This window comes from Eptesicus fuscus, chromosome 6, assembly GCF_027574615.1.
Source record: "Eptesicus fuscus isolate TK198812 chromosome 6, DD_ASM_mEF_20220401, whole genome shotgun sequence".
Classification (NCBI taxonomy): Eukaryota; Metazoa; Chordata; class Mammalia; order Chiroptera; family Vespertilionidae; genus Eptesicus; species Eptesicus fuscus.
Window position 1 is genome coordinate 73,599,044 of NC_072478.1, and position 24,496 is coordinate 73,623,539.

At 43.2% G+C, this 24,496-nt stretch overlaps 4 protein-coding genes and 1 pseudogene across 8 annotated transcripts in view; 2 read left to right on the forward strand and 3 right to left on the reverse strand.

Annotated features, from left to right (window-relative positions):
* Positions 1-503: 503 nt before the first annotated feature.
* On the reverse strand, positions 504-5,784 carry GDF9 (growth differentiation factor 9). 4 transcript variants are annotated; one of them, XM_054717821.1, is made up of 4 exons: positions 5,428-5,784; positions 4,682-4,771; positions 3,437-3,635; positions 504-1,849 (listed from the first exon to the last, which is right to left on the reverse strand). In XM_054717821.1, the coding sequence occupies exons 3-4, from the start codon at positions 3,570-3,572 to the stop codon at positions 885-887; spliced, it is 1,101 nt and encodes a 366-aa protein (XP_054573796.1). In that variant the 5' UTR covers positions 3,573-3,635; positions 4,682-4,771; positions 5,428-5,784; the 3' UTR covers positions 504-884. The 4 variants fall into 4 exon arrangements, with proteins under 4 accessions (XP_054573796.1, XP_054573795.1, XP_028004398.2 ...); XM_054717820.1 differs by having other exon boundaries at positions 4,682-4,864; XM_028148597.2 differs by having other exon boundaries at positions 4,682-5,784.
* A 94-nt stretch (positions 5,785-5,878) lies between these two features.
* LOC103286820 (cytochrome b-c1 complex subunit 8) lies at positions 5,879-7,309 on the forward strand. The gene is made up of 3 exons (XM_028148626.2): positions 5,879-5,962; positions 6,138-6,305; positions 7,109-7,309. Exons 2-3 carry the CDS (start codon positions 6,152-6,154, stop codon positions 7,201-7,203), a joined length of 249 nt encoding a protein of 82 aa, XP_028004427.2. The 5' UTR covers positions 5,879-5,962; positions 6,138-6,151; the 3' UTR covers positions 7,204-7,309.
* Positions 7,310-8,362: 1,053 nt separating this feature from the next.
* LOC114232331 (ubiquitin-conjugating enzyme E2 C-like) lies at positions 8,363-12,456 on the reverse strand (annotated as a pseudogene).
* A 987-nt stretch (positions 12,457-13,443) lies between these two features.
* On the forward strand, positions 13,444-15,015 carry LEAP2 (liver enriched antimicrobial peptide 2). The gene is made up of 3 exons (XM_054716741.1): positions 13,444-13,500; positions 13,689-13,828; positions 14,946-15,015. Exons 1-3 carry the CDS (start codon positions 13,444-13,446, stop codon positions 15,013-15,015), a joined length of 267 nt encoding a protein of 88 aa, XP_054572716.1.
* A 260-nt stretch (positions 15,016-15,275) lies between these two features.
* The window catches only part of AFF4 (ALF transcription elongation factor 4), an 86,102-nt gene continuing 76,881 nt past the window's right edge, over positions 15,276-24,496 (reverse strand). For both annotated transcript variants that reach the window (XM_054717823.1, XM_054717822.1), the window contains one exon: positions 15,276-21,039. In XM_054717823.1, coding sequence (XP_054573798.1) covers positions 20,912-21,039 — 128 coding nt within the window. In that variant the 3' untranslated portion in view covers positions 15,276-20,911. The remainder of the gene's footprint in view (positions 21,040-24,496) is intronic.

Sequence of the window (24,496 nt, forward strand, 5' to 3'; positions counted from 1 at the left end):
TTGGATCAGTGGAACAGTCCAAAGTCCACCTGAAAAAAACATGTGGGGGTAGAGTGATAGGAGCTAAGGGAAATTGGAAACAACAAAAAAATGCTCCTTGACTTCTTCCCATAAGGTCATAGATCTAAATACATAAAGAAGAAAAAGCATTTTAAAAATCTTTAACACTGAAATTTCTTGGGGAAAAAATCTGCAAGGCAATTTCCTTTAAATAAATGGAACAAATATTATATTGTTTGATGTGAATCAATCAATTTATACAAGTCGTCTAACAAGCAGAATTAGTATACTGTGTACCAGTCACATAATGCAACAGAAATGCTGCATCCACTCCAGACCTAGTGAACCTCACTTCATCAGGATGTAGGTAAAGAAGTTAGCCTCTCTTTTACTCTGAAAGAGGTCAAAGGTTGAGCCAAGACTAGCTTTTAGACATGCTTCCTCTGCCTCCCAAATCACCATATAAAAGCAATCTTTATTTAATAAACACACACACAGAAAAGTTATGCCACCGACAGGAATTTATTCTTCCATTAAATAAGACAACACTCTGAATTGTCTACTTAGAGCTGTAATTCCATTCAAGATTAATGCTCATTAAGTTTTTAACATCAAAAACAAGATTTATGAAAAGAAAAAAACTGCTTAGGGGAAAAAAAATGGAAAGCCCACCAAAATAAGTACACTCATTTACATTTGTAAATAAAAAAGGCAGATGTTTCCTTGCACCGACAGAAACCACAGACTATGCTAATCTACACAGACTCCTCCTTACACAAGACACGCCGCATTAAATTTAGAGATCTGACACACGACGGCACAGGTAGGCTCAGGGCATTTACTTGGCCAGAGAGACCCAAGGTTTTAGTTTAGAGGACCATCTGTTAACGACAGGTGCACTTAGTGGCTATCATCTCTTCATATTCTTTGTAAGCTATTGAGCCATCAGGCTCAATGGTCAGCACACTCAAAGGGCTGTATTGGGCAGGCACACACGATGGTCTCGGCACGGAGGAGTCCAGCTGCTTCTCATAGATGATGTTCTGCACCATGGTGTGAACTGGAGAGCCGTACCGATGCCCGACTGCCCTCGGACAGTCCCCTTTACAGAACCGGGGGTTGTACCTGTGCGGGGCCACAATCCAGTTGTCCCACTTCAGCTGACGAAAACTAAGTCTGAAGTCATGGAGCTCACACTCGTTTTGGGGGAAAAGGAACTGTTTGAAGTATTCACTCAGATTTAAAGAAGCTGGAACCAGGGGCTTCTTCAGTTGTGAGCTGACCGTTTCCTGTCCTCTCCGGTGACGGTGACGGGAAGGTCTTACTCCCTTAGCAGCCTCTTCTCCTACAGGACAGGCAGACAGGCCTCTCTGGTCAGGAACCTGTGAAGGGCTCCTTTTATAGTGGAGGGAGTACCACCTGTGATAAGCCTGAGCACTTGTGTCATTCAGGTACAAAAGCAGGGAGGGGCGTACCAGGCTAACGGGACTGTCCTGTGCTGAGGGGGGCTGCGGCTTGTCTTTCACGCATGTAAAAGTCACAGACACGCGCACACTTCTCTTGTCAGAGGCCACTAGAGGCTGAAGCAGGGCAGTCACATCAACCTCAACCCACTTGTATTTCTTTTTTAATTCAAACTGTGACTTAAAGGTAACGGAGTGTGGAGCTCTGGGGGGAGTCTTGCTGGAACTAGACTCTGGCTCTTTGAGCACCACGTGGCACACGCATTTAGCAGCCGAGGGGAAAGAAACCGGGTTGTTGAAAGGATACAGCAAGACTGCCTTGAGTAGGTGCTCCACAGCAGTAACTCGGTCCAGGTTAAACCGCAGGTCCACGGAGGGCACGGCTCCTGGGGAGAAAGAAAGTCACCAGTAGTGCCTGAGTACAATCGAACAGAACAGGAAGTCAAATCAAGGAATTAGTACTTTAGCCGAAACCGGTTTGGCTCAGTGGATAGAGCGTCGGCCTGTGGACTGAAAGGTCCCAGGTTTGATTCCGGTCAAGGGCATGTACCTGGGTTGCAGACACATCCCCGGTAGGGGGTTGTGCAGGAGGCAGCTGGTCGACATTTCTCCCTCATCGATGTTTCTAGCTCTCTATCCCTCTCCCTTTCTCTCTGTAAAAAATCAATAAAATATATTTTTTTTAAAAAAGGAATTAGTACTTTGGAATGTTGCTTTCTCCCTTCTCTTTTCCCACTTCTTCAAACCTCAAAAAAGGGGAAAATGGGAGGGGGGGGGGGTTTATACAGAAAATACAGGTAATTGGGACTATAAGTAATTCCCAGCAATTATAAGTGGGTATTTTCTCACCAGAAGGTCAGAACAGCTTTTGTGGTGAATTGAAATCACAGGGAATTATAACACAGTTTAATTTTTAGAACCTTAGTAATTTGTTCCAAACAGATGACGATAAATAAGGAAAATTCTATTTTTCTCTTGGGGAGTCTCTAGAGGGACAACTATAATAAAAAACCACTGCGGACTGAAGGGTCCTGGGTCTGATTCCGGTCAAGGGCATGAATCTCAGTAGCAGTTTCCCTGGCCCTGGTCTGGGTGCGGCAGGAGGCAACCAATTGATGTTTTTGTTCTTTTTTCCTCTCTCTCTTCCACTCTCTCTTCCACTCTCTCTAAAAATCAATGGAAAAGTATCCTCAGGTGAGGATTAACAGAAAAACAAAAACAAAAGCAAAACCTCACTAGGTTTGTTAAGCAGACATTCTAAGCCTTAATGGATGGCGCCAATAAAGAAAGCTTAATTGTCTAAGTTAATTTGGAACACTTGAGATAGACAACAGATGGAGGATCTAAAACCACCAAAATAAAATAGGACAGCAAGAGAGGAGGAAGGATTTGAAACAGCCACCACCGACCTTTTGGGTTAAAACCATGACCTAGCGAATATAGTTTGGGTTTTTGAAGCACTGGTCCTTTCACACACACTCATGACTCTGTGCTTGTGAAGACCTACTGTTCCACATGGGCACTTAAGCTTTCCTCTCACAGGAAGCAACAAACAAGGGGGAAACAGCACGTGTAACAAAGCATACCCATAGCTGGGAGATATTTTAGGCACATTTTCAGGCCAGCATTGGTGAATGGAAAGAATAAGCCACTGGAAGGCAAAATACCCGGTTTCCAGTCTTGATTTTGTGACCTTGGACAAGATGCTAACCTTCTCCAGCAGCATTTCCCTCGGCCTTTAGAGCCGTTAAGTCTCTTCTAGCTCTAACATTCTATCATATTAGCCCACCTTAACCCATGAGGGCACTAGAAGAAACAATAAGACCAAGTATCAGATTTGTTTGAATTTGGAAACTGAGAATCATGAGAAGTAAAATGCAGTTCAAGAAGCAAGGCCCAGCTCCTTCTGTAACGGAAGTGCGGCCCGGTCTATCATCTTCCCTCCACCCGTTAACCAACCTGCTCCTACACACCTGTCACCTGGTCCACAGAAGCCTGCTTGTGGTGCTGGACATAAGGGGTGAAGAGCCGAACAGTGTTGGAGAGGTGACTTCTGTTGGATTTAGGGATCCCCTCCTTGGTAGCATACGCCTTATAGAGCCTCTTCATGTAGCGCAAAGCTCTGGAGTCTGGCTGCAGCCTAGGGACCCCCCCTTGCCCATCACACAGAACCTTGAAGAGAGGGGAAAGGAGGCCAGGTCTGTCTCTCCCATCTAGAGGCTGCAGCAAGGACCAGGGTTCAGCCTCAGATTCCAGTTCAGCACTGGCTACCACCTGAGCTTCTCCCCTAGAAGCCAGAGAACCAAGGCTCCTAGGAAAACACAGCCAGGAATAGCAGCCAAACCACAGAAAGAACTTGCTGGGAAGCGCCATGGCTTGGAAGAACTAGCAAGGAACCCAGCCATACCAGTCTTCTTCCTCAAAGCCAGGAGGAACCGAGGCTGATCTCTTAAATAAATTCTAGGTGTGGGGGTGGGTAGGGTCACTTCTGTAATCAGACCTCAAGGATGCCTAGCTGAAGATAATGTTTATCAGCTGTCTATCAAACAGCTGATAACATCCTACTTTTATCCTCATTAGACACGGATTTATTTGGTTTTTTGCTTTCCTCCTCTTCTTTACTTCTGGCATTTATTTTAAAACCTCTTAAGTTATTGCTATACTAATGCACCAGCTATGTAGCTGAAAGGCTAAGAGAAATTGAGAAATTATCTTAAAAGAACCCTTTTTTTTTTTTTAAATAGAGCGACTAGGGTTCTTAAAATATTCCTTAGGTGCTTGCTGAAACTTCCAGGGCACGTGGAAAAACTAACTAATTATTCATGATGATACAAAGATCTGTTGATATGCAATTTATGGTATTAGGTTTACTCTTCCTGTCTCTTCATCCTCACGGCCGCTCCCACTTTCAGGTGCTTAGAATAATTATTTACCACATGTTGATTTGGAGGGTGAGAGAAAGGCCCATTTGGTACTGACATTCTAGAGAGCAGAGAACGGTTAGGTTGCCCAGATCTTCCAGGTGGCTTCTATAGAATATGTACTTGGACTACAACAATATGCTTTAAAAAGGAGGACATCACCTTTAACCTTGACTCATTTTTAAATATAATGTCCTGATGTCTTTGCTTTGTCTGCAACATTCATCTGTACATATTTTGGTTGAAAGGTTTGGAAATGTTTGCAGGTGCTAGAACATACATGAAAGTTTTACTTACTGTTTCATTAATCACTCAAATGGTGGTAGAATTTCCTAGGGTATTTATTGTTCTTAACGGTTATGTTCTTGCCTTGGAGCTGAGACCAGGCTAGAGATCATGTTTTAGAAAAATGAGACAAAGGTGCGCCGTGAGTAGCTGAAATGAGGGGCTATCCAGTGCCACCCCTAAGGAGACTCTGTGCTGGCAAAAAAAAAAAAAAAGGCAAACACACTCCTGGTACAAGATACAAAACCAGTCTGTGCAGTACTCAGGATGATAACACTGAGGTATGTTTGCAAATTTAAGTTCCTTGCCTGCCAAGCCTCCCTAGCCTGTGTCTAGGAAGCAGGGTTATAAAACACACCCGAACTGTTGACCGAGGCCTTAGTCTATACACAGACTACAAAGCCAGCAATTCCACGAACAAAAAAAACCTTTACAGACACTGCAGCCAGGACAGCCAGACAGCTGCACAGGCAGCGCCCTGAGGTAGAAGGCACCTTCCAAGAACTCGGTGATGCCTCTCAGCCAACGTCCCTCCAGGAAAGCGGAGGGGGAGCCTGTGGGGCATCACGATCTACCCCAGCCCCCTGCCCCCGCCAGACCTTCTCGGGGACGAGGAAGCGGAGGGGGAGAGAGGGTGCTGGATGCCGTAGGGTGGTCTCCTCCTTCCCTCTTACTACCACTTAACAGCCCTCTGTCAATTGCTTGACAATTATTTGGGGGCTCTGGGGCTGCATCTCCGGAGATGTTTTTATTCTAACCCTGTCTACATCCTGCCAGTAGATCTCCGGCGGCCGTGGCCAAGAGAAGCCCAGATCTGAGTCCCCGGTTGGGTGCTGGGGCCGAGCCGGGTGTTAGCTCCTGCACCAGGCGGCGTGAGACGGCGTTCGCTGCCGGGGGCGCGCTCCACGGGCGCTCAGAGCGCGGCCGGCGCGGCCCTCAGGTCTCCGGGCCCCTTTCCCGTCCCCTCTAGGATCTTCTAGGCACCCGGCCGCTTCCTGCGGCTCCACCCCAAGGAGGAGCGCAAAGAGGAAGCGTGAGCGCGTGGGGGGCGCCCCGGGGCCCCGAATCCCGCACTGGGGTCACTCGCCCCAACCCCGGCCCAGGCCCCGCCCACCCACAGGCACCCGGCCAGGCCACTTCTCTCCAGAACGAAGGGGGGGCAACCGAGCCTCCTCCGGAGACGGGGGGAAATGGTATTCCCCGGAAGTGATTTCAAGGCCTCCTAGACCGGCTTCCGGTCCTACCGGAAGTGGCGGACGGAGGCCGGTGCATCACGCTCCTGTGGAGGGCGAGGTGACCCCGGCGCGGGAGTGGGGTCCGGTGGCGGGGTCCGGTGGCGGGGTCCTGGTGACCGCTGGGTGGGGGCGCCGCCCGGGCGGGGGAGGACGAGGGGCTCCGGGAGGGCCTGCCGGGGTGCGGGTGGCGCGGCCCAGACTGAGCCAGCGCCTGTCCACCCTCCGTCCTGCAGGCGCTGCCGCCACCATGGGCCGCGAGTTTGGGAAGCTGACCCGGGTGCGGCATGTGATCACCTACAGCTTGTCGCCCTTCGAGCAGCGCGCCTTCCCGCACTACTTCAGCAAGGGCGTCCCCAACGTGCTGCGCCGCATTCAGGCGTCCATCCTGCGCGTCGTGCCGCGTGAGTGCCCTGGCCGGGGCGGGGGCCGGACTCCCGTGCCCGGGGGGAACGCCCGCCGTCGGGCAGGCGCCCCGCAACTCGCCATACACACCCTTTCTCGCTGAAAATACTGCAGGGCCCTTGAACTAGTCCGCTCATCGTCTCCGTGCGACAGATGAGGAAACTGAGTCACAGAGAACTTAAATGAGTGGCCCAAGGTCACTTGTGTGACTCCGTCTTCCTCTGAGGTCATCTTCACCCACTGCTTTCTTAGCGGCGAACTGTTTTGTGTTACGGTGAAGCAGATAGTGAGGATAGTTGCACAACATTGCGAATTTGGTTAAATGGTGAAGTTCATGCTATGTTAATTTTATTTCCATTTTCCAAAAAATTTTAAATGTGCTACAGGGAAGAGAGAGGGAAGGTTTGGTGACAGTTTCTCAGGTAGACCCTTTTCTTTTGGTCATTTATCAAATGGGTATGTAATGTAACCTTTTTTTTTTTTAAATCCTCACGTGATGATATGTTAATTGGTTTTTAGGGAGAGAGAGAAAGAAATATAGATGTGAGAAACATGGATCGGTTGCCTCCTATATGTGACATGACTGGGAATGCAACCACAACCATTTGGTGTACTGGGACTACTCCAACCTACTGAGCCACCCGGCCAGGGCTGATATGACCTTGCTTGGTCGTCTGGTTTAAAAGGGATTTATTGAAAACTAGAAACAGGAGGGCAGAATCTGTTGTGATGCAGAAAAGATGATGGGGACTCCTTTGTCTCACATGTGCTCACTGCTTTCTCTCACTTTTGATTTTTAAAGCATTTGTCGCATTTTATCTTGTCTACACATGGGGGACTGAGGAGTTTGAGAAATCCAGGAGGAAGAATCCAGCCACCTATGAAAACGACCAATGAGCAACTCATCTGGAGGATGGTGCCGTCTCTGAATGACCCTTCTCTGGGAGAGGAGTCTACATTGTATAGTGTCTTCAAGACACAATAAACTTCTTATGGGCTGCAATGTTGTGATTTTGCATTTTTGTGAGCAGAGTCCCTGGTGTGACTTGCTAATGTTCAAGTTAATGAACTCCCTTCCCCAGATGAGCCCCGAACCATTTTGGCGAGTCTGGGAATTTGGTGAAGGAGTGGGGCTCACCCCTCGTTCTACAGTATAATCTGCAAGAAAGTAGCTGCAGCTACTCTTGCAGGCTGGGCCGTTGTGGGTGGCATGGACTGTGGGAAGTGTTGGTTCCCCTCCCTCTGATCCTATAACAATAATAAAATCTAACTATATTGTAATTACTATGTGTCAGGCACTCTTAGTCCTTTACACCTATAAGCTCTTTTAAACCTCACAACTACCTTTGAGATATTATTACACTCATTTTGCAGGCACAGGGAGGGTAAATAATTTGGCCAAAATTATATAGATAGTGAAATGGTGGAGTCTGGCACTAAAGTTTATGTTCTTAAAGTTACACTGTACTGTCTTTTCTCTTAAGGCAGGCCTTCCTTAGCCTGAGGGGAAGTCAGCTATAAAAGGAGGGGTGAGGTGACCCCTTGACCTCTAGAGCTGGGCAGCACCCTGGCTATTTGTACCAGATTGCTAACAGTGGTTATTCACCATATATGCCCCATAAAGCCTAAAATATTTACTCTCTGGCCTTTTATGGAAAAAGTTTACTCCTGTTATGGAACCTTGGAATATATATTTTGGTAGAAAAGTTTCCTTTTATTTTTTTTAACAAAATATACTAAATATATTCATCACTGGGGCTAAACCAGAGACTTAACTGAAACAACAAATATGACACCACAGCTAAAGATAGAGTCCTATACAGAAATCAAGTCAAAGGCAGAAAATCTAAGGAAAACGGAAAAAGCACAGGCCCTGGCCAGGTAGCTCAATTGGTTAGAGCAAGCATGTCAAACTCAGGCTAACATGGGCCAAATAAGGTTTAAGTTTATGTGGGCCGAAAAAAAACAAAAGCTTCAATTTTCATAGAAACGTATGTTTAGTTTGATAGAGACGTGCTGAATACAAAGGGCTGAAATAAATGAGGAATCATTAGCAAAATGGAACATTTTAATAAAAATATTTCTTGAACATTAACTTAGACACTGAATAACCACAAATTAATAAGTGTAACGCAAATCTATTTTTCTTGTTCTCCGAAAGTGAAATATTTCCTGTTGCGCACACCAAACAAGTCAGTACAAGACTAAACATGGCAATCAGCTGCTAAAACAGCTGCTAATATTAGTGGAGAGAAATGGTGTGCCTGCGAGTAAGGTGTGTGAGGGAAATGAATGCAACAAGATTATACTAATCAGTCATTAGCGAATGTAGCTCGTTATTATGTATAACAGGATATAAAAATTATGACATTTTTATTAAAATGTTTCTTGCATACCATTATATTGATTGGGCTGCAAAAATACTGGTTGTGGCTGTGAGTTGAACGTGCTTGGGTAGAGCATCCTCCCAATATGCCAGGGTTGTGGGTTCTATCCCGTCAGGGAATGCATGAATAAGTGGAATAACATGCATGTTTCTTATCTCAAATCAATAAGATACTTATTACAATGTTTTTTAGAAAGCACAAGGAGAGAGACTGGACAGCCAGCTCAGGGCTCTTGACTGGAGACCTGCTTTGCATAGGTTTCTTGCAGGTACTTAAAGCCTGTGAGGTTTTCCCAGAGCTTGGCAATATGTGTGTTCACAGGCTGTCCATGTTGGGTTCTCCTAGCAGGCTCTGGGTGGAGAGCAGGATGGTACTGAAGTCATACAGGGCAGACCACAGATCCTTCAGGATGTCCAGGCAGATGTAACCCTGGGTGTCCACATCGGCGTGGTAGCAGGGGTTAGGAACTTGGCCACGGGTGTGTTGTAAGGGTGGCCACTGGGGAGCTCTAGGGAGAGCTGGTACCTCGTGTCTTCATAGACTGCCAGCTGCTCCATGGATCGTCCTCACCCATTTGAAAAGGTGGTCTGATTCAGGGAAGGCAGAAATTCCTTTGTTGCCAGACATCATGGGATCATCAGCTCCTGTAACCTCCACACCATGCACCTCCTGCCCACAGGGCCCTCCACGGGGCTCAGCTCCTTCACCGGCAGCAGCGAAGCTGGCGGCAGCTGCGGTTCTGGGAAGCCATCTGGGCAGCTCTGGCAGGGACACGGGAACTTGGAGAACACCACTGTAACTCAAAAAGGTACCTTTTTCCTTTCAACAGCAGTTAGTGTGGTAAGGGTTGGCAGTTTTGTCCTTATGCTTCCTGCTCCACTTGTAGAAATTTCCTAAGTACACTTGTTGCTGGTCCAGAACGGCAACTTTCACTGTAGTTCAGCTTCTGTCTCAGGCTGCATCTTTCCTTCTTATTCTGATGATTGTTCTTGCCTTTTAGGAACCAAAGTTAAAATACTTCCAAACCTAAAAATAAAAAATTGGTAAGGTAAACTGCATTTATTGTGAGGCAGGAAAAGGAGGAATGGCTGAGTGACAGACTTGGGCCCATATCCTTTTACCGTTGCTTCTTTCCTGTGATATAGGCAAGAAACCTGCATTCCTGAACTTTGAACTAGCTGTCCATAAAACAGATGTGTTAATAATTTTCCTACCTGGCTCTTTGTCCAAACTTATTCTCAGGGCTGGCCTGATATGCAATACATTTGGGTTGTGGACTTTTTTGAGAATGATGAGAGCTGTGGACCTGAAGATGTAAATGTACCCATCCATAACTTTGCAGTTTCAACAGCTGCACGCACCAGGGGAGGACCACTGCCATTCATGACTCTCCCTCCCTCTCTGATTTTAGCCCCAAGCTTGCTAGGGGAGATGGTCACCCTTTCCCACCTTCTGGGCTTCATTTTTTAAAAATATGTTTTTATTTATTTTAGAGAGAGAGAAAGGAGAGGGAGAGGGAGAGAAACATCGATGAGAGAGAAACCATGGGCTGCCTCCTGCATGCCCCTACCAGCTATGGAGCCTGCAACCTGGGCATATGCCTTACTGAGAATCAAACTGGCAACCTCTCAGTGCATGGGACGATGCTCAACCAAGTGAGCCACACCAGCCAGGCATTCTTGGCTTCATTTTACCCTAAGACTTCCTTTGACTCCTTTGGAGGTACCAGCTCAAAATCAAACGTGCCCTTTCTCAGCACTGAGCCTGTTGGTCTGAATCCTTTTTCTCTCAGGAGTACCCTAAGAAGCCCTTGCTATAAGCCCTATACATTCGGAGCTTCTGCTTTTAGGTAAAACTGGGAAAGGCTGCTCTTAAGCCCGTCTCTTACCAAAGAGCTGCCTCTCTAAACTTGGAGGCACAAAGCTCTGTGTATCAGGGTGCTGAGGTGGTGGTGGCAGAATGTGGGGAGTTGTCATAGCTCAGTGCTCCTGTACAGGATTTGGGATCTGGGGTCGTTTTAAGGACTATTTGTAGGAATCCATAAAGAAAAGGAAAACTTGGTTAAAGTATCTTAAGGAAGAGGGACCACTCCTGTGGGCCTCAGTACCTATAAGCCACCCACCTGTTCCTTCCAGCCGTGGTGCAGCTCCTTCACCTGCTGCTGGGGGCACAGCCAGTTGTTCCTTTGCCCTTCTTTCCCCCAGCAGTGCTCCTACCCCAACAAAGGCATTCACTTCTGGGCAGCAGAATGGGAACTCTCCAGTTGGCCAACAACAGTCCTGGAGATACAGGTCTGCCTAGTGCAGGCCCAGAACTCTGCCAGTCCCAGCCAGCAAAAAAGCAAATACATTTTGACCCTTTGTTGAAATTTCACCTAGAAAAGTTTTTCCATTTCAGGAAAGTGATTTTTTATTAGGCACCTCCTGCTCGGGGACAGCACAAGTTTCCAGTTACTGTTAAGCCCTCATGATCTCTCCTCCTGAAATGTCTCAAACATCTGTTCCTGTAATACACCCTCTTCCTCTCTTTTCATCCCACGCACCTAACTCCAAAGCAGAAAATCCCTGGGAGCCGTGTTCAGAGTTATCCATGCTATAAACTATCAAATGTGCTTCAGTATCAATTTCTTCTTATAAATAAATCACGTGAACCCCCAAATGTTAGTGCCTGAGAGGCCTCAGGGATCTCCTCCCATCTCATGGACAGAACAAGAGACTAAAGCCCCAAGAGGGGCTGGCCTGGCCTGTGGTCCGTTGCCCTACCGAGACCGCACTCCTGCCTCCCAGCCAAGCGCTCTTCTTACAGCTGAAATTGTTAAAGGATGCTTAGGCCTTTCCCTGGACGGAGAAACATGTAGTTATGTGTTTATTCAGCGAAATACTTGATCGCAGGGAACCTGTGACATTTAAAATTTTTTATTAAATTTTTTTATTTGATTTTGCTTGGAGTACAGGAAGGCAGAAATGGAGGATTAGGAGAAAGTACCGATCTTTGGAATGAGCAGGTTCCAAATCTCATTTGGCACATCACTCCAGGCTGATAAAGGGGAGGCTGACACTGAGTCCACAGACCCAACTGGCTCTAGGACATCACGTTGTTCAGTTTTTTGCTTATCTAATCAGATTTGTTCTTACCCAATGTTCACTAGGTCACCACGTAGCCTCTTCCCCACCCTAGAGTTCCTAGTTAAGCCCCTACCTGTGGTCACTCAGAGTAAAGGGAAGGAGCAGCTAACTGGTCACAAACTCGCAGAATTGGTTAGGCGAGTTCAGCAGAGATCTGCTTCTCAGTGTTTCTGGAAGTACAAGCAGTGGTGTCTCCTTCCAGGCCTGGAACCAGGACAGACAGGTGTGGTCACAGCCTGCCCCACCCAGCTTTGAGGTCCACCAATACCACCCTCCTCTCCCTTGGCAAGAAGATTGGCAACCCTCTGTTTCACCTTCAGCTGTGCTGCATCTCCTCCTTTTCCTCGGAGAGCAGGCAGGTTCTTGCCAAATATCCAACCTCTGAAGATGAGAAGGGCCTTGGAAACAGGTATCAGCAGTTTTCACAGAGACACCTGGCAGAGAAGGAATCTTATTGCATTTGTCTTGTTGGCTAACCCTTCTAGGTCACAGGTAAATCTAAAGTCCTATCAATCTCTTTACTCAGAATTCACACCTTTGCCCCCAAATTTATTTAAATGCCCACGTCATTTAATGAGTACCCATAACTACTCGTAATTGCCCTGAGAAGCCAGCAGCAGTTCCTACTTTGGGCTTTGGAGACAGCTCAGCTTAGACCTGCTTCCCCGAGGCTGCAGGAAGGACATGCTCTTTAGGAGGCCCCAGTCGCCTAGTGGGAGGAACGTCCATAACTCAAGGCTTTGCAGTGTGATTTGTCAGCACCACACGAGAAGCCCTCGCTCCCAACTCATTCACAGAACAAAACATCAACCTATACTCAAATTCATTCGAGCCACCTGTGGTTCACAGAAGTCCCACATCAGTCCTGATGGCCTTACCCCTGGGAGAGGGCAGGTAGACAAGATTTTGAACTTTCCACAGCTGCGTCTCTATTCTTCTAGGACAGTGGTCGGCAGACCGCGGCTCGCGTGCCACAGGTGGCTCTCGAGCCGCGGTTTGCCGCTCTGTTGACTAATGAGTTTGCCAACCACTGTTCTAGGAAGATGATCTGGAGCAGAGAATTAGGGTGACAGTCAATCTACACAAATGAGGGATTGGGGATTGGGGCATTGTAGACCCTGCTTGCCAAAGCATCCTCCCACAGTAGGGAGATGGGGGCATTATCCAAATGCCTGTAACACAATAGCTCAGTGCCTCTTTCCTAGACAAGACTGAAAGGGGTCAGCGCTATTTCTGAAGACCTCATTATTAGAATTCTATTTTGATATAAATGATCTCACTGAGCTATTTTGGAATCAAAATGTGGCTAGGTGCCTGGCCTCCCTCAATGTCTTTACGTGGCTTTCACAGGGGAGGGGGTAGTGCTGACTTTTGCTAAAATGGGTGAAAGGGTCCAAGCAGCCAACATAATCACTCAAAGTCCAGATGAGAGATCAGTAAATACAACGTGCCTGAAAGGCAGGCCTTGAGCACATTCCTCTGGTAGACATTAACTTATTAAATCGATCCTGATTGCAAAAATAAACTTTGCCCCCATCTCACCTGGCATCTGGAAAAGAGGCACATTTCAGTCTATAAAAGTGGGAACTGTCCCTGGCTTTCAGGCTCCAACATTCCGTGTCAAGATGTGGCACCTTAAACTCTTTGCAGTGCTCATGATCTGCCTGTTACTGCTGGGCCAGGTAAGGATACGAATGTGGGCGTGCGGGGTCGGAGGCACTGTAAGCAGAGCCCGAGAGCCGGACTCCGTCCTGAGGGACGATTCTTCTGCTCTCAAGTCTACAGCATCCTGGGAATGACCATTCCTCCAAGATGTGCAGCCGGGTGTCATCCCTTCCACACCTGAGGTGAATTTGTCTTTGCCCCACAGATAGATGGCTCCCCAATATCGGAACTGAGTTCAGCAAAGAGAAGGCTGCGGAGAATGACCCCATTTTGGAGAGGGGTTTCCCTCAGGCCCATTGGAGCCTCCTGCCGGGATGACTCCGAGTGTATCACCAGGCTATGCAGGTACTCCACAAACTTGGGAGCAGGGCTGAGCCAAAGAGGCCTGGGAAGCTGGGCAGAGATCAGCACACACACCGACTTAAGAATAAAGTTGGGATGGAAGACTTGAGGCTGGGAGCTCCTTGGCAAATCCCTCAGGAGTTAAGAGCCAAGGACAGCTACACACAGGTGCCACGAAAGAGCGGTGCCTTTCCTCTCTGCAGTCCTCCTTGAGCTTGGATAGCTCAAACCACAGGGAGGAAACAGCAGGTTGGCTCTGGGCACTGCTATCTTTATCTTAAAAAACACCTTTTCTTTTCCCTTAGAAAGAGACGCTGTTCCCTAAGTGTGGCCCAGGAATGATGTACATACCAGGGAAAAAGAGGACAGCACTCACCTACAACAATGCTCCGTTCTATGGAATATTGATTAACTGCGTATTGGCTGGAGACACAAGTGAAGCAATCTTGTGTTTTTAATATTTAAAGACAGATTGTGCTTTAAATTGGTCTCCGTTTCTTCTTAGAATGTTGATATTTAGATGAGCATAACTAAATTTGTCAATTTAGAGTTTATTTTTCTATGTATATTATTAAAGGTCTCAAATTTGAAAATTTGGTAGTCTGAAATTTAAGCCTTTGAGTGGAAGAAGGGTCACTTGTATACTATAGAAAAAATACCCCAGCATTGCCTAATAATCATGTGTTGTTACTTTTCACACTTGCTCTTAGCCAAAAAGCTGAGAAGTGATGATGTATTACTTCTCAACCTTGAAAGTTAACAGTGAGTAGCAACAAAAGTAGTGAGAGTTAACATTTTTTCAAGAAATAAAGAACATGCCCTGGCCAGTGTGGCTCAGTTGGTTGAGCGTCAACTGTGCACTGAAAGGTCACGATTCCTGGTCAGGGTATATGCCCAGGTTGCGGGTTCGATCCCCGGTTGGGTGCATGCAAGAGACAGCAGAGTGATGTTCTCTCACATTGATGTTTCTTTCTCTCCCTCTAAAATAAAAAGTAAAAATAAAAAAGAAAACCCAAACGAACACAGTGGCAAGCTATAGGCATCAGATTAGTAATAGCTATGTGATCAACAAGTTCCTAAGCTGTGGTCCTGGGTCCTAGCCCTTCACTCCCTGTAAAAGAACTCTTCAGGAAGATGCCAAAACGGGCAATGCTGGCACTGGCTACCTGATGACGTGCCCAAGTTCGTGACTGAACAGAAGGCAGAACTGAAAGAAAATCTAGCTAAATAAAACAATAAAAGCCCAAGGCACAGAAACAGCAAAAAAGGTTTGTCTGAGATTTCTGTTAGTGCAGGGTGAATTCTGATCTATGCAAAGGGACCCATGGCCAGCAAAAGTGCAGAATTTCTGTAATGAGAAAATGAGACCTGGACTAATAGGACCAGACTTTTAAAGAAAATGGACCTTAAAATACAAAACAGAAATTACATGAAAAGGGTAAACTGAGAATTGACAGTGTTTATAAACTTTAATACAGAAAATCTATTTGATATTTATTAAACTTAGTTTCTCCAGCTATGGTTTGGCATTATACAAAGCATCTTAATGACACAGTAGAGTTAAAAAGATCTTTACAAATTGAAATGTGATACCCTTGTCTCCAAATATTTTAATTGCCATAAATTTGTTTAAAAATACACATTAAACGCATGTTTGACACTCTAAACTTTCTATAATCTCAATACCACAAAATACATATAATATACTATACAGATGTGGAAAAATCTAGTTAGTATATAATACTTTGCTCACCATTAACAGCTTTATTATGTGAAATGCACATACTGACTTAGAAATCCTAGCTTTTGAACCCCAAAGTACCTCTGAAATTTTGACATATTGCAACAAAAATCACAGTATATAATTGAAATTTTGGTTGAAAATGTCAGATGCCTAAATATTTTGGATAAAAGAAATGTAAAACAAAGATCTGGATCATGTACAAAACAAAGGCATCCAATAGACACTAACAGTACCTTTCTGTAGAATCCACAAGGCTTCTATAATTTATCAGCGGCGTTACCTCCCCTCCAAAACTCTCCCTGGATATCAAACCATTATTAGCCAAATAATTTTAATTTCAAATAAGATAAAAGGATTTTCAATAAATATATAAGCATTTCCATCCTCCATATACAAAATTTAAAACCATTCAAAACGGAGGCTAGACAGAAGTTTTCCTAACTGTGCTTACCAACCCCACATCTGGTCCTCAACGGTGGTGCCTTTTCAGGCACTGCCACTTGGGCCAGCTCTGTTGGTGAGCCCCACCCTAACCCAACCCCAGTACTGTTGAATGCTCATGTCAATGATTTGCCAGGTGTGTGCATAAAACTGTAAAATAGGGACACTTCTTGAACAGTTACAATAAACTCAACAGTATGGATAATCAGGGCATTGACTTGAAAGGCAACATTTCCAAAGAGATATTTTCCTAGAGAGAAACATAAGCAGGTAGAAAATTCCAATGGTTAAAAGCTAAAAAGAAACTCCACGTGGAAGCAGATAGAGGTCAAAACTGAATTATTACTAGAATTTCTGGGAGTTCCAGCCCCCATTCCCTCCCCACTTTGCTCATTTAGAGAGCTCTTTTGTTTCTTTTTAAGAATGGCAATGGCAATTTATGCTTAGCTGAGCAATGGTGGCAAGGAGAGGTCAATGGCGACATACCCAAAAGTTACCTTCCATTACATGATGATTATTTAGGCTGCTATTTTGTGATGCTTAAAGATCTACAAGACTTGGTTCAGATTTGACTCTGATGCCTTATTCTGTGACCAAATTCTATCAAAAAGAAGAGACTTCAATATTCTTTCTTTTCCCTTTTCTGGAGACAGTAAGTTCTTTTTAATTAACCATAGGGTTCAACTGCATAGAATCAGCATCTGCTTTACCAACTATTAATAACTTGCTTCCTGTCACTTACCAGCTTGGTTCTAGGGTCCAGGGTGTCTAAAGTGAATTTCTCCTTCAGTGAGTATGTGAAAGATATACTCACAAACATAACCAATTTGGTCTCTTGTCACTACATATTCCAAGTCATTCCATACTTCTCTCTTCTATTTATCTTATGGAACAGCAACCTTAAATGTGCAATATTATTTATTACTGGGAAAAAATCATCCTCTCCAACACATTGATATATGATATTGAAATGAATTCTGGTTTCCACATTAATTAGGGAACATGAGTTATAGGAGTCTATATGGATTTGAAATGCTTTCCCAATTTTCTTAGGTTTTGTTGTTTTTAAAAAAACATCACCACAATCTGCCTAAAATCAGTCATCCCAAGTAGATGTTCCTGAGACCCAGAAGCAAACTCCTATAATTCAAAATACATGAGGCCATTCTGTCCAATTAGCAACTGGAAAATTAAAATTCTTCCCACCCTGTAAGAGCCCTATTATACTACAAAGGGCTCTATATATTTTAAAAGTTAATTTACTACAAATCATAGTAATTAAGCTTTAAGATCTAAAAGGAATACACATTGCACCCTTGAACATTATTCAAGGTGTCAACAAGAAAGTGTCTTAGATCAATTTAATAAATAATGTGGAAATAGTTGCACTAAGCTAAAATACTAAACACACAATTTTTGACAAACTAAGCTCATGTTTTCATACATACATACATACATATATATAAAGTGTGTATGTGTACATAGTTTTAAAATCCAAAGTTGCATACCCTCACACCTAGAAGAGTGCACAGCTACCTCTCCCCTGCACACAGGCATCACGGACTGGAGAGACCACTGGCTGCTCTGAAACTCTATAGAATCAAAATATTAATTTAGAACAGGTGCCTTTTGCAAGCGCTTGCTTCACAATGCAAGCTCATTCAAAAAAAGGCAATTTCGCAAAGTTTCTGTCATAAAACACAAAATGATGCTATCTGAGCTAGCTGATTAAACCTGTCTTTACTCAAAAGAAACAACAATGAGAAACAACAACAGTGAATCTAATAAAGTCACAAGTGTATCAAAGTGCAGCCCAGATGCCCAAGGAGCCATCAGTGCGAAAGCTCCTCAGCGCACAGGCGTGTATGGGCAAGTACACACGTTACTCTACATTGCTTTTTACTTTGGAGAATTAAATCAGTGATGGTCAACCTTCTCCACTTTTCAGCAACTATAACTGTAAATTTATTGGAAGTACTCATTGCTTTTAAAGTCAGTTCTTGGCTACCTGCCCAGAAAAAGGTGACACTGAGGCAAGAAGCGGGCTGAACACTCTCCAGCAAGACTGGGCCTAAGCTGGACTGTAGAAGCTTGAGAATCACCCGGAGGGAAGCGCTCCCCATAGCCCAACCCAGGCTGAGCAAGACTACTATGTAACAACTTCATCCACTGCAATCTGCTGGTTGGTTACCTATAAAGAGTCCAATAGTGTAGGCTGCTAACTCATACAAGTGTGGTCTTAAAGAGCAGTCAACACAGTAGTTTTTAAATAGTTGCTATTTCTAGAATTAACTATATATTAAGTACAAGTCTCAGACTACTAAGTAAGTTTTTAGTCACTTGTCAAATACAGTTTTAAATGGTTGGAGAACACTGAAGACACCTACTGAGGAAGGAGGAATGGTCACCTGTAAAGGGGTCCAAAGTATGTGCTGAAGCAGATGAAGACAAAGACAGAACTTTTGAGATGGACTCAGGAGAGGGAGTGGTGTTTCCAGAGAACATTACCTTAAAGATTCAATTATTTGGGATAGGATTTTGATCCACTGTCCATTACTACCTGGTGGGAAAAACCCACCACAGTGAAAAGCTTAAAAAACTCACTCTCCAAGAATTGACACAGTTTTTAGAGAAAGAGTATCTTAGAGCAGCACCATAAAACATGCAGGAAACTCTGCTTTATCAAAACGCTGGTGTGACCCTAGAAACGCTCCTGCTGCCTCTCAGGACACACAAGAGATTAGCACATACTGGAACTCAGAGGTGCCTAGAGGCTCCTGATGCTGACAATCTAAAAGCTCAGAGGATACTTTTTCCATTTCTAGGACATCACTGCAAATAAAGGAATCAGGGTCAGAGAAGTCAGAAGGCCAGGACATATGTCTACTGGATTAACAGTGGCAAGTTTCTTACTGAATAGCTACCATGCTCGCTTGAGAAGTTGTCCTCTTAAAGAAAACTGTTCCTAAAACATGAAGATATCAGAGGCAATTTCTCCAAAGGAAAAAGGTGGTCAACACAATTTATATATATCATTCTTCAATGATATGCAGAAACAACTTGAGGTACAAAACAGTTAAGAAGCTCAAGAAATAAGAAGCCATAGGACAATGAAAGTTCTCTAGCTTCAGTAAACAGAGAATTCACTGCACCACTGGGCTTGGAGATTTTCTATCCCTTCTTTCCCATTTCAAGCCTTAGCAATCATCTATAAACATCAGGATAATCCTTTTTTTCTGATTGGGTGGATTCATTTTTAGAATGCGGAAAAGGAAAAACTATTTTTTGAAACAGCATTACCCAATAGGTTAGACTAAGTCATGTACAAAAGCATTAGCTTTTCTGAAAGCATTAATCTTTATGCGACCCTAAAGATGTAAAAGAAGAGAGAATTTAACATTGTTACTGCAGGAGACCAACCATATGGGTGATCTGGTCCTAGTGTAAAACTTCATCTGTAAACAGTCCAGAGTCTTCATTTAAAGGTAAGATTTAAGGCACACCAGACATGATAGGGGCACTAAAACAAGATAGAGGAAATATTTCTCACCTTTGACTCTTATATGCACCTTACAGGAAAAGGTACAACTCTTATAGAGCTGGCTTCTTAAGCAATACCCCTACTCCCCACCCCTTCCCAAGAGCTCACATTGAACCAAGTTAGGTACTTTTCTAGTGTGAATTTTCTGATCCTATCAGAAACATATATAATTGATGAGGGCCTTCATAATACAAAGGGACTAATTACAAAACAGGTCTAAAAGGAGAAATTCATCATCTCTGCATCAGGCATTAGAACTCTAAGTTGTATAACAAAAGCACACACACCAAAGCTCTAGCCCATTCCTGTATCAGTCACTGCATGCTCCTATCAGAGCATCACAATCTAGTGTGGAAGAATACTTATATAAGAATTCTGAAGAGAGATTTTACCCTTTAAATATCATTAATGAAAAAGATATAGGCAGCAACTTTCAGGAGTTGGATCATCCTTTGCTCAACAGTAACTTACACTATTTAAATTTTAATAATTAGCAAAAAAAAAACAACAACCTACTACTACCACATGGTTTTAGTAAAATCCATAAAGTTCAAGATTGTCCTTTTATGAAACCTTTCATTTGATATGCTTCTCCTAGAAAGTCTGCCTGCCCTTTTCTGTAATGCATTAAATGCAAGTTGTAGTCACCTTGTGATTATTAGTGTTATCAACACACGTTCACAGTTCTTGAAATAATGCATACCAAATCAGACATATTTGTTTTACGCCCATGTAGAATGCTATCTTCTCATATTTAAGTGATTTTCATATGTAGAATATCCTTAATACTAAGTATAAATTCTGCATTAATAAAATTGTAGTTAATAACTGAAATATTATCAGGTAGTAGGTATAGAAAGAACATGTCTATATTTTAAATGAACCAACTATTACTCTTAGAAGAGCTACCACAAAAAGACATTAATTGGTAACAAAGCTCCCAAAGTATATAAATAAAAATGCCTACATTACATTTATGCTAAATATTTAACAGGATAAATTTATAGGCAGAAATAATGAAGTTTTAAACTAGCCCCAATGTGGGAACTTAAAAAATTAAAATAAATAAAATCTCAATTGATTACTTATGAATTGCAATTGGAATTTCAATCTTATTAATAAAGATCACCGAAACCATCTTATCAATATGCTGCAGATTTAAAAGCATTTAAGTAATTTTTCATTTTGGGAATATTGACAGGGTCAACTGACATGATGGCTTTGGGCTATAAAAAACAATAACACATGAACAAGGGAGGAGAACACCATTCCTCATTCTTAGTGTATGTTATGGCAGTTTTCCTTCATGATGTAACACAGTGTTGTGGAGAAAATCAGAGGCAACAAGAATGTGTTCAGTTCAAGATATCAACTTGGCATCCTGGCGAAGCCAGTGCAGTCCCTGCCGGGTGTAACGAACTAGGTCTGTCATGATGCTTGCGTTAAAGATGAGAGGGCCCATTACTTTATCCAGTTCAGCAAAGAATTCTATAAAATGAAAAACACTCATTAAATGATGTACATTGCTTTAAAATTCTAGACTGTAAAATAGTATTCATATGAAGTAAAAAAAACACACCCTCTTATACTAAAGTAACTCTCCATGTCTTAGAACAAACCATACCATAGTCTTAAGTTATATTTCCCCCTAATTCACAAAATATTTAAATGAACTGTATGATCAGGAATTAAGTGTTATATAAGTAAGCAGAATTTCGCTGAACATTATAAATTGTTAGTATGCAGTAAACATTACTAAAATAGAGACCTAGTATCACAATGTACTATTATTACTCAAAAACAATTTCTGTGTATTGTTTTAGTATAAGAAGCATGTTACCCCATAAGAGCACCTGTGAGGCTTATTTTTTTTTTTTTTGTTAATCCTCATCCAAGGGTATTTTTCCACTGATTTTTAGGGAGAGTGGAAGGGAGGGGGAGCGACAGAGAGAGAGAAACACCAATGTCACATTGATTGGTTGTCTCCTAGACCAGAGCCGAGGATCAAGCCTGCAACCGAGGTACGTGCCCTTGACTGGAATCAAACCCGGGGCCTTCAGTCCGAAGGCTGATGCTCTATCTACTGAGCCAAACTGGCCAGGGCGCCCCTGTAAGGTTTAGACATTTTTGACAGCCTGTATCCAACCTTTCTGCTGTAATCATATGCAATGCAACATCCCATGTTTTAGACAGTAGTTTAAAAATATAAGGGACAGAAATAAAAGGATTCCTATTCAGTGGTCGGCAAACTGCGGCTCGCGAGCCACGTGCGGCTCTTTGGCCCCTTGAGCTTTTAGCAAAGGCCAGCTTAGGAGTACCCTAATTAAGTTAATAACAATGTACCTACCTATATAGTTTAAGTTTAAAAAATTTGGCTCTCAAAAGAAATTTCAATCGTTGTATTGTTGATATTTGGCTCTGTTGACTAATGAGTTTGCCGACCACTGTCCTATGTGAACAAATATAGGCTGATGTATATGTGAGGTGGGTATAGAGAGGAGGAGAGTAAAACAGTATCCTAACATTTGATCCCAATGCAATTTTGGGAGAAGATAGAGGGATGTAGGACTCAGACAACAAAGACAGTTGAAATACATGCACAGAAAAAGGGGTCATTCTCATGATAAAGCTCTCAGCCTACTCAAATAAGGCAAGAATCAAATAGTTGAGAAGAAAAGGGTCCTCTTTATAGAATTCCAGCTAATTAATGTAGCAAGACTATGAGAACAGAAAATTCCTGATGCATTTTGATAAATGTAAGTAGTGATCATGAAAGGGTGCTAAAAGCATGAAGTTAAAGATTAATAGGGAATCTTACATCAAACTGAGTCAGGCTGATACCACATAAATTAATCAATGGTCAGATCTTATTATCACTAAAAAAGAGATAATCATTGCACACCTAATACTATGATGTAATAGAAAATCTAGAGTGCCACCTATGAAACATTCTTATCTAAAATAATAAACTCAAAATAAAATAATAAACTCGAGTCTAACTAATCAAGCCTCAAGATGTAACTATCAGCCCTGGCTAATCTGTCTCATTGGTTGAGCATCATCCCATATAGGTCGCAGGTTCAATTCCCTGTGAGGGCAAATAGCCAGGCTATGGATTTGATCCCTGCTTAGGGCACATACGGGAGGCAACTGATCAATGTTCCTCTCACACCGAAGTTTCTCAGTCTCTATCTCTCCTACTCCCTTCCTCTCTCTCTAAAATCAATGTGAATATATCCTTGGGTAAGGATTAGGAAAAAGGAAAAAAACAGATGAAACTATCAGTATGAAGGAAATAAAGGGGACAGAGAAGAGCAAACTAAATGATATCATAAGAAAATAATCAACCACACCAAGACACATCATAATTAAAATGCCAAGGGCAGCCCTAACTGGTTTGGCTCAGAGGATAGAGCATCGGCCTTCGGACTGAAAGGTCCCAGGTTCGATTCTGGTCAAGGACATGTACCTTGGTTGCAGGCACATCCACAGTAGGAGGTGTGCAAGAGGCAGCTGATTGATGTTTCTCTCCCATCAATGTTTCTAACTATCTCTCTCCCTTCCTCTCTGTATAAAAATAAATTAAATATATTTTTTAAAAAAATGCCAAGGGCAAAAGACAAAGAGAGAATCTTACAAGCAGCAAGAGAAAAACAGTTAGTTACTTACAAGGGAGCACCCATATGATTATCAGCTGATTTCTCAACAGAAACTATGTAGGCCAGATGGGAGTGGCAAGAAATATTCAAAGTGATGAATAGCAAGAACCTACAACCAAGACTACTCTGTCCAGCAAAGTTATCATTCAGAATTGAAGGACAGATAAAGAGCTTCAAAGATAAGAAAAAGCTAAAGGAGTTCATCATCACCAAACCAGTATTATATGAAAAGCTGAAAGGTATTACTTAAAAAGAGGAAAAAGAAGAAAAAAGTAAAGATAAAAATTATGAACAACAAATACATACCTATCAACAAGTGAATCTAAAAGTCAAGTGAATTAAAAATCTGAAGAACAGAATAAACTGGTGAACATAATAGAATCAGGGGCATAGAATCGGAGTGGATTGATAATTCTCAGGGGGAAAGGGGTGTCTGTGTGGGGGGTACGGGAAGAGATTGGACAAAATCATACACCTATGGATGAGGACAGCGGGGGGGAGGTAAAGGCAGAGGAGGGGTGGGAACTGGGTGGAGGGGAGATATGGGGGGAAAAAGGAGAAACAATTGTAATAATCTGAACAATAAAGATTTATTAAATTAAAAAAAAGAAAGTAATCAGTCAAATCCAGAATATGATATAGTCTATGGCCCAGTTTCTCCTTGACATCAATGGCATGACCAAAAACCAAAACAAAATACTTAAGAGACTGATCAATGAATGTTTAGATCCTGTCTAAACCAAATCCAATGGTTAAAAAAGGGGCATATTTGAGATAATAGGAAAATCTGATGGTAGACTAGATAGAAGATGATTTAAAGGAGGTATTAATTTGGGCGGCTGTGATAAAGACATGGTGATCACGACATTGAAAAGTCTATCACCTAAAGATGTATATCAAAGTATTCAGGTCCAAGGTCATAATCTGGCATTTGCCTTAAAATACTCCAGGAAAAGAATGAGGGGCAAAGAGAGATGGAACATGGTTAGCAAAATGTTGTATTGTTGAAACTGTTTCCTTTAGTCAATGTTGGAAAACTGCCATGCAAAAAGGGGAAAAAGGAAGAAAAGGAAAGGAAAAAAGAGGCTCCAGACTCACATCAAGGAGAAGAATGGAAAGTAAAGTTGGGGTGCCAGCAGCCGTGGCTCAGTGGTTGAGTTTTGACCTATGAACAGGAGGTCACAGTTCGATTACCGGCCAGGGCACATGCCCGGGTTATGGGGTCAATCCCATGCAGAAGGCAGCCGATCAATCATTTATGTTTCTCTCTCTCTCTCCCTCTCCCT